The 9,859-nt window shown below is 30.2% G+C and overlaps 1 protein-coding gene across 3 annotated transcripts in view; it reads right to left on the bottom strand.

Moving 5' to 3' along the window:
• Positions 1-1,951: 1,951 nt before the first annotated feature.
• Positions 1,952-9,859, bottom strand: part of LOC129913444 (neurofibromin) — a 31,094-nt gene continuing 23,186 nt past the window's right edge. For 2 of the 3 annotated variants that reach the window (XM_055992132.1, XM_055992131.1), the window contains 3 exons: positions 9,622-9,808; positions 9,392-9,557; positions 8,411-9,080 (listed from right to left, as the gene is read on the bottom strand). In XM_055992132.1, the coding sequence (XP_055848107.1) occupies positions 8,962-9,080; positions 9,392-9,557; positions 9,622-9,808 (472 nt within the window). In that variant the 3' untranslated portion in view covers positions 8,411-8,961. Of the gene's footprint in view, positions 2,266-8,410; positions 9,081-9,391; positions 9,558-9,621; positions 9,809-9,859 lie in introns of those variants that run through there. The other variant, XM_055992133.1, reaches the window with a different exon arrangement.

Genomic DNA, 9,859 nt, shown 5'->3' with positions numbered 1-9,859 from the left:
AGTGGTTTTTTTCATTTGAAAAAGTTCAATTTTGATGGATTCATAATTGAAGTCATCGGGGCCATCAAAATTGAACTTTTTCAAATGAAAAAAACCACTTTGCGTCACTCATTTTTCCAGCTCATATGGAGTCTAGAAAATTCTAAACGAATACCTTTTTGTTGCTTGTTTAAAGTTGGTTTCTTTTGGACTTTTAATGGGTTAAAATGATCCGTGCTGTTAATTACTCTGCGGAGTGTTGAAACACTTGCAGAAACACCAGCTTTTTGTTTGATTTTTGCCCCAGAGTCAAATGAATTGGAGGCAGATCTCAAAATGTCTCGTCGATTAACTGCTATTTTTGCCGTTTTTTACCTTAATTCATATTTTTCCTGTACGAACTTTTATTTTTGAGGTACGAATAGGCAACACACTAAAACTCCGATCAATTTTGGTAGCTATAGCAGACCCGGTCAGTACTTGTTCCGTTAACAAATTAATTTAAGCTCTGTCGACAGTATTCAAAGCTTTTAATCTACTACTTTTTTTTTTAAATTTTAATTAAATGACAAAATCTCACTGAGAACATTTCAACCTTTGATTTGGTATGCCAAACACCTCAAAACTCTCATAAACAACGAAGATATTGACCTTGAAAGACCGTGTGTCTATTCAGTTGACGCAAAAAAAAACTGCATTTTTCCATATGGGACGCTTTGTAAGAGAACACGAAAAAAAATAGCGGTACTTTGAGAATTATTCTTTCTGATTTGGTTTCTCAACATCGTAAGCTAACTGTAAACATCATCAAATGTTACATGAAAGATCAATCTTAGGAAAAAATGGACAAAATACCTTTAAAAATTTGTGTGCTTATTCAGTTGAAGAGGAGTGTAAAAGAATGACTAATTCAAAATTAAGCTTCTTAAATTAATTTAAATTTGTGGCACAACATGCAGCACATAATGAGCCTTTGTCGTTATTTTTCTTTAATAAAGACACAATTCTTGCAGTCGAACAAAGCAAAATTATATTTATTTACGTTTTTTACTTCCTTTTGTGAAGATTCCATTTTTCTTAAAATATTCCGCAACTATATTTTGTCGGAGACTTTTCGAAGAAATTCAACGCATAACCGTTAAAAAATTTACATATGCTGAATGCACTTCATCACAATGCATTGGTTGGCGTCACATTTTGTCGGAAGATTTTACGTTTAATTTTAAATCAAAATAAAATTGTAATCGATCTCAAATGAAAGCTATTCACCAAATATGATATCATAGATTACATGAATTAGATCTTTATTTAAAAGTACGTATAAACGTACACTTCGGCAAGAAATGCGGAAAATTATAAATTATTTTTATAAAAAAAAAAGAAAAAAATCGACCATCCCTTTCAAAACACAAATGTATTTTTTTAAAAGGTATAAAAAAAAAATCTTCGTAAATAATATTAAATAAAACATATTTACATACATCAATAAAATATCAACAGCGAATACATATTTTAATAGAAAGATAAGTTCCGACTGTTTTTTTCTCTTCTTATAGTAAAAATATTTAACTAGCGATATATAGAATAGGACACATAGATTCACATTTTAACAAGAATCAAATGTTGCACTTAAAGTTTAATCATGCTTTCGCGTTTTTTTTTTATTGGAATGCATTAGATGTTATAATCATTTTTTTTTTTTTTGACAGATAAATTATGTTTTTAAGTGCAACAAATGAAATGGACAAATAGACAGGATATAAGAATAAAATATATTTTATACATTCAGAGATTAAACAGTTTATGGCACAGATTCAATTTTTTTTTTTTACCTAAAACACCACATTTAGTAGAGATAAATATTTAAAGTTTAAACATTTTTTAGACGTTTTTTTTTTCAATACATTTATGATTTTATTTGTAATAATAATAAATAATTTTATAAATAAAAAAAAAATACACAAAATAATAGAAAGAAGATTCAATACATAGATGAGGAAGGAATCACTTTGTTTTGTATAAAAAATATTCATTTACAAAGCAATAATATTCACATTAAAAATATATCTTTCTTTTTATTTTTTATAATTTCATTGTTTATGTGAATATTACTATATATTAGATAAATATTTATTTGTTACAAAAAAAAAAAAAAAAACTATTTCTTCTCAAAGTTTTTTTGTATATACTTTTGTTTTTAAAAACATTTCTTTATAAAAGATAAAAAGCGAAAAATTCTTTCGAATATTGTACGTCTAGTGCGTGGTGTTGTTGTTATTCATGCAGCTGAAAGACACAAAAATGAAAACACAGAAAAATATAAAAAGAACTATTTTTTAAAATAGAATCACAATTAGAAAATTGAAAGATAATTATGATCATTTTTACATGGGATAGATATTATTTATTGAGTGTGAATGATAAGCTTGCAAAATAATAGTTATAGTTATATACTCGGAAACTAGAGAATAATTATTGCCAACTTTGTATAGTTTTTCGTTTGAATAAATAAAAAAGGATACACTTAAAAATTTATCAAGCGATGCAAAGATACCAGTACTTACAAAGAAGAAATAAATAAATAAGTCAAAAAGCTAGAATGTTTTTTTTACGATTGTTGAGTCCATATTATCTGCTGCAAAGAACTCTAAATTAAAAAAGAGATCTTAATTAAAATCATCATCGAAATTGGTTCCCTCAAAATTTTTTACAATGAGCCCAACTGAAGCTGTGACACGATCACAAGATAGGAGTACATCTTTATCTAGTCATACAACCAATGAAGTTCGAAAAATGAAATCCCATTAAGTTCGCTCGGTTAAAAAAAAAATAAAAAGAAAACAATAATTGACAAAACTAATTCTTCTCCTTTAACGCAACCTATCTGATGAACTTGCAAAAACCATTTGCGAATTTGACGTCAAGATTGAAAATTGGTTGGTGTCCCAAAATTGCAAAATGGGAATATAAAATATATTTTATTACTGCTGCAGCTGCAACATCATAAACATAACAACTAATCTTCTTAGCTTCTTAAATAAATGTTCAAATGCATTAGAAAAAGGTAATGAAGTTGACTGCGTTTACACTGACTTTTCAAAGGCATTTGATCAACTTAGTCATAAAATAATAATCTTCAAATTAAAAGCTTTTGGTTTTCCACGTATTTTTATTGCCTGGGTAGAATCTTATCTTAACCAAAGATCCTATCAGGTCAAATTTAGAAACTGTCTTTCAGATCTTTTTATATCCAACTCTGGCGTCCCTCAGGGAAGTCACCTAGGCCCATTTTTATTCATTTTAGCTATAAACGACGTAATCTCGTGCATAACTTCAAGTGATATTCTCATATTTGCTGATGATATGAAGATTTTTAAAGAAATTAAGTCTGACAATGACCGTATCCTTCTTCAAAGCGATATTAACAGTTTTAATGTTTGGTGTGGTAAAAATGGCCTTTCACTTAACCCAGCTAAATGCCAAACAATTACATTCTCGAGAAAACGAGTCATTAATATTTTTGATTACTACATCTTGCAACATAAGCTATGTCGAGTATTTAGCTTCAAAGACTTGGGTGTCCAATTTAGTTCAAATTTAGGATTTACTGAACACATCTATTTTATAGTAAATAAAGCGAGCTCAATGCTTGGTTTTATTAAACGTTGGGCAAAGGAATTTGATGATCCATTTGTTACTCTATCTTTGTACAACTGCTACGTTCGACCCCATCTTGAGTACGCTTCTCAAGTATGGAGTCCTTTTTATGAAGTTCATAAAAACCGAATCGAATCTATTCAACACAATTTTGTACGCTTCGCTCTAAAAGGTCTTCCTTGGACCGACCCTTTCAACTTGCCACCTTATGAACATCGCATTCAACTTCTTCAGATACAAACTTTAGCACAGAGACGTGTAAATAATGATTTAATCTTTCTTCATCAGCTTATTAATTCCCAAATTGACGCCCCTGATCTATTAGCTTGTATTGGTATAAATTATCCGGGTGGATCTCACCTCCTACGAAGATTTGAACCTTTGCATATCGACTTTCATAGAACAAACTATGGTATTAATGAGCCTCTTAGTCGCATGAGTAAACTTTTTAACTTGAACCATTCATCTTAGACTTTTATTTGACGAAAATGGGTTTTTAAAACATTGTTTCGAACCAGTGCTCCACAATCGTGACTGTTAATCAATGTTTTAAATAAATTATACATGTTGGATTTTTTGTACTTATAATTTTATAACTTGTAAATTTGTTCGTAATTATTTTGTTTTATATTGTGCATGTGGGAGGTTGTATTTTTTGTCTACTAACCACTAACATGCACTTATGATGAGCCTCTGATTGTAGTTAAAAGCTTGTTCTAAGCTTACTACATCAAAGAATCTGAAGTGAAAAAAAAATAAGCTTTATATTCTCTAATGATTATCATTTTATTTTAAATTTTTTTGTTCTCTCTTTTGATTTTTTGAAATCAGTCAACCATATACATTTCTAACAGGAATTTCGAACTTTCTTCTTTACCTAACATTATTCTATCAAATTAGAAGACAGAGCGTGTCTTCTGAGCTCTTACAAACAAAAATTCTCCGAACAAATACTTCTATAAGACTGAGTATGTAAAAATTTTTGATTGAAAAATCCTACATTATAAAGTTTTTATTACATTGAAAATAAAAAATAAGCATAATAAAAAAGCGTTGCACCCTCCAAAATATAGAAATTCAAATCAGAGAGAAACGAAGTTGTAAAATCAAGTAACGAGAATTGTCGGAAAGAGCCAAAGTAATAACGAACCTTTTGTCGCCTTTGTATTAAAGAGATTTTCAATTTATTAAGTTACTGTACAAAGGAAACTCTGACACGGGATCGAACTTAACTTAAATGTTTTTATATTCAATTGGTTGAATGAAAAAAAAAATGAATAAAAAATAACCGATCATGTATAACAAAGAAGCAGCTTTATATTCCGTGCTTAATGAATTTCGAACAAATATAAAGCAACAATAAATTAACAATAATCAACTAAATAAAAAAAAAATAAAAGGTATTTTGTGTGTACCTATTTTAAATAAAAACATTAATTCAATATATTCCAGATTCATATCTTATAAAAAAAAATACTTCTTTTAATAAATTTCGTTATGTTATTGCGACTATTTTTATATTTTGAAATACAAAAAAAAAAAAACAAAGTTGGAAAACTGTCGTTGTTTCAATTTGTTGAATTAATTTTCAATAATTGTTATTTAAGACAGTCGTTTTTTTTTTGTCATCTTTAAATTTCACAATTGATTTTGTATCTGATTTAAACAAAATAAAAAAAGTGTGTAGTTAATTTATAGAGCATTTGATATTATGTCTAAATATTTTCCTAAATTGGTAATTGAATTCTATATATTTCATATAACAAGGAGTATTATTATAAATATAGATGTGCACTAGAATTTAAATGTCATTTACATGCATGAGAAGAACAGTGATGATTATTTTGTTTAATAATGCAAAAAGCTATGCTAGTAAAATTTGTCAAGTTTCTTGGTTTGTACTGCATAAAAGAAATTAAATATTTAAGTAATCTAAGCCGAGTGTGAAGATATAAGATTGGCATTAAATGAAGTTTAAATTTTATTATAATATGATTATGAGAAACTTCAAAAATAAATTAAGGTAGGAACTAAACCGCTTGGAATGTGCATACAGTAAAAATGGTTTAGTTTCTGGTAAAAATTCTTTGCCCAAAATTAAAAGAAGTTTTTTTTTCTTTTCCCATTTTTGTGTATGCATGTTCTTGTTCAATTATTTTGGCCAAAGTCACATTTTTTATGCGTGAGTAGTAAGAGACTGAATTCTACGTGTGTAGTGTTAAATCTTAATGAATAGCATTATGGTTTTTAACTGTCAGAAATTTAATAAACTTTACACTTAACAGAATTCAAACGGATTTACCTAAAGCTCCCTCGAAATATGAGCCTCTAAAATTAATATGAAATCCTCGCTCTACAGAATAGGGTGTAACTCAAATTTAGGTTTTTATTTTAAATTTTTGTATAACTCAGCGTATTAAGTATCCAAGCTAAATTAGCCAACATAAGTCTGATTTGCGCCAACACCTATACTGAAGATAAAGACGATACCACCAAAGATAGTTTCTACGAACGTTGCGATTAGCCAACATTGATTCTGATCACTACTTGGTAGTGACTCTTAAGAAGTCCTACGCCTCCAGCAACAAGTACAGAGAATCAGTGGCAACATTGCCAAGGAGCCATCAAAAATGCCGCCTCTAATGTGATGGGTTTCACTAGGCCACCACAACGAAAAACATGGTTTGATAACACTGGTTAACAAAATTTAACTTTTTTTTTGTTGCCGAAACAAAAATATACTTTTCTGAAGGTTTTCGGTGTGCTGAACTCGAATCCGAAGCCAAAAAAAAATGAATCAGCTCCCGTTTTTTTGAAATATTAACGTTAGAAATTGCAGTACTTCGGACCTTATTCTTTTATATAAGGAAAATTGTTTGAGCATATTTAGTAACGGTTTTTATAAGAACTATTTTTCACCTTTTTAAATCTGTTTAAAACTTTCCGATATCTTTTTTAAATATTTTTATAAATTTTATAACGTCATTATCTCTTTTATATATATGAAGCCAAACCCACTTACTTCATTTTAAGATATCTCGGGCAATACAAAAGATATTGAGGCCCATTTGCTCATACGGATCATAAATTTGATTCATAGCTAGGTCGAACATAGTCCTTGTGTTTTACTTAGTTTATTCTTGAGAACTTCAAATTCGAATGTCAAATCGATACAAACGTCAGTTAATTTTATTTTTTTTTTAGCAATTAAGCTGAAATTTTTTAATAATTTTGTTATTTTGTGGTATTTTATTGCAAAAAATTAATTAAATATAGTGAAACTGATAAAAAATGTGTGTTTGATTTGATAAAAAAAATTATTCATGTGATGGAAATTTTTTACAAATGTGTTTGTGTGTCACAATTAAGTGACAGAAAATTGACAAATTATTGAAAAAAAATTGACAAATACTTCTGTAAACATTTATGCGAACAATTGTATCATGGTTAACGTATAAAAGTGAGTTGACCATTCTTTAATCAATTACTGATGTTAATTTTATAGACAACATCATTTTTAAGGGATGTTATGGCTTTTTGCTCAATAAAAATTTCTTATGTAGATCATAAAACCCTTATGTTCTACTATTTCTTGCCCCTAAGTTATGTTAAACTTAGAAGAATTAATGACACGAGTTAAAGTTCGTGCAAACGATTATGTAGAACTTTAGGGTTTATGTTTCACATAAAGATTTAAGTTCCATTTCAGCAAATGGGCCTGAAAAGATTTAAACAGGTATCGAAAGATGGAAAATAGTTTTTATAGAAACCGTTACTAATTATGCTCAGACAATTTTCCTTATACAATAGAATAAGGTCCGAAGAACTCAAAAAAAACGTGTTTTTGCATTTTCTAACGGTAATATCTCAAAAACGGGAGCTGATTAGTTGTTTCTGACTTCTGATTCGAGTTCAACACACCGAAAACCTTCAGAAAAGTATATTTTTGTTTCGGCAACAAAATCCTTGTAAACCAGTGTAATGAATGCCGGGAAAATTCATCTAAACAGAAAGCATACAAAGCGGAATTCAGAGCTGTCAATGAGCTCTACGAACGAAAAAGAACGGATGAACATCGGCTTCTCAGGAGAAAAAAGAGGCAACACGAAAAAGGAGCCATCGAGACATTCCTGCTATAGCTATAGCAGAAATCAAGTTCGGACTTTTTGACCACAAGGTAACAAGAACATCTTAAGGTTTTAAAACTAGAAATGAAGCCTGTAAATGCGAACAAAGAAATATCGTAGTAGAGTCACAAGCGATGCTGAGAATTTGCAAATGTTTAAACTAACTACGCCCAAAAGTAGATTGCACCATTCAACACCGACGATGAAAGCCAACGTTTCCATACCTCCGACCTGGCCGAAGTGAAGAAAGTCATATCCAAGCTTATGTCCAATCTCTTCATCAACAATCTGATAGGTATTTATCAGTGTGGCTTTAGACCAGGAAAGTCAAATATCGACCAAATATTTACTCTACGGCAGATATTGGAAATAACACATGATCATCAAATCGAGGCCTACCACCTGTTAATTGGTTTTAAGGCCGCATATGAGAGTATCTATAAAGACGAGCTGCATAGAACCATGTATATAGTTTTGCAATCCCTGTGAAGCTCTTCCACTTGCACATGATGACGATGAAGAATTTAGATGATTCGTAACCGATATCTTTGATGTCAAAAAAGATTTTATAAAAGGCGACGCGCTCGAATGCGAATTCTTTTGAATTATCGTTGAAAGAATAATACAGAACTGTAACGTCAACAACAGAGGTTCCATTTTTCTAAAGTCCGTCCAGCTGTTTGCATATCCCAATGATATTGTAATGATTGGAAGAACTCAGCGTGAATTCAATGGCGCTTTTCTAAACATCGAAGCAGACGCGGCAAAATTGGGTTTAAAGTTCAATGACGTCAAAAAAGGAAACTAAACTCTGACGTATTGGACAAACCGTCACCATGGACAGCCATAACATCGATGTAGTTCCGGACTTAATCTATCCGCTATAAACACAGACAACAACACCAGCGCTGAAATCAACCGAAAGATTACTCTTGCCAACTGCTACTAATTGGTTTAAAAAAAATTTCTTCAAACTCATCAATGACATGAGAGTTTATGATTGCTATTTGAAGTCATTCAAGGTATTAGTTATTTTTTTTTTAATCTCTACTAACGGCTTAAGTTACTTTAATATTGTACGATAAAATTCCTTTTGATGCAGCCCAAATAACGAAATAAATTAAATCTTAAAACTTAGTTGTTCTATTATTATAAAATATTTTCAAATTTTGTTCAACACCTCCAAGTACTTTTCATTTCAATGAGAAGGACTATCGGCCAATCGATGTTTGACACGTGATTTGCTGCATGATGCACGGCGCAGAGAGCTAACACTGCCACCAAAATTATCATAATCTAATGATTCTGTTGAAAAAGCTAAAATATCGATTTGTATACAGGCATATCATTTGTATGAGGCATTTCAGAAATGTTAGTAATTTTTGTGTTTGCATCATTGTGAATTGTTGTTGTTGGTTATTTTTTTGATTTTTTTGTGCAAAAAGGAAAATAGAAAAAGAAATTTGTTTAAAAAACTTGTTGAAAATGTTCAACAAATATTAAAGCATTCTAATGAGAGAATGGAATGATAATGAAGTTTGATGCTAGGATGATTTAAATGTCACGAATCGCTTTTTTTTTATTTATCCTATTTTTTGTGTTTGTTCATAAATTAGTTTCATAAAAACCTTTATCTGTAGGTGACCCCAGGGTCAAGCTGCTGAGACTTGAACTTAAGTTATATTGTCGTGGTGATGGTGGCACTGGGGTTGTTTCATCTCCAGGTAGACAAGTTTCAACCATTGCTTCTAGGCAATTTACAAATAGCTCTGATGATTCGCCCATCATATTATACTAGAAAAGAGTAATTCAAAAATAAGTAAAAGACAAAAAATAAAATAATTCATCAAAGACAAACTTTTGTAAACGGTCCGGCAAACCTCCAAAGTCCACCAAAACCACAACTTTGCAGGAAATGTAGTTGTTGCTGGGATGGGTCCTCGCTGGCAAGCATATTTTGTATTATATTTTGAACGGAGTTGAGAACAACTTGGTCATGGGACACTGATAAAATGTTGTTGATTTTCTGATCAAGTAGAGAGTGGCTAAAAAAGTAAAAAAGTAGTTTATTTTAGTATCGTCATCATTATTCTCAA

The sequence above is a fragment of the Episyrphus balteatus genome, chromosome 3, assembly GCF_945859705.1.
Source record: "Episyrphus balteatus chromosome 3, idEpiBalt1.1, whole genome shotgun sequence".
NCBI lineage: Eukaryota > Metazoa > Arthropoda > Insecta > Diptera > Syrphidae > Episyrphus > Episyrphus balteatus.
The sequence above is the reverse complement of the archived record's forward strand: the minus strand, read 5'-3'. Positions and strand labels throughout refer to the sequence as shown.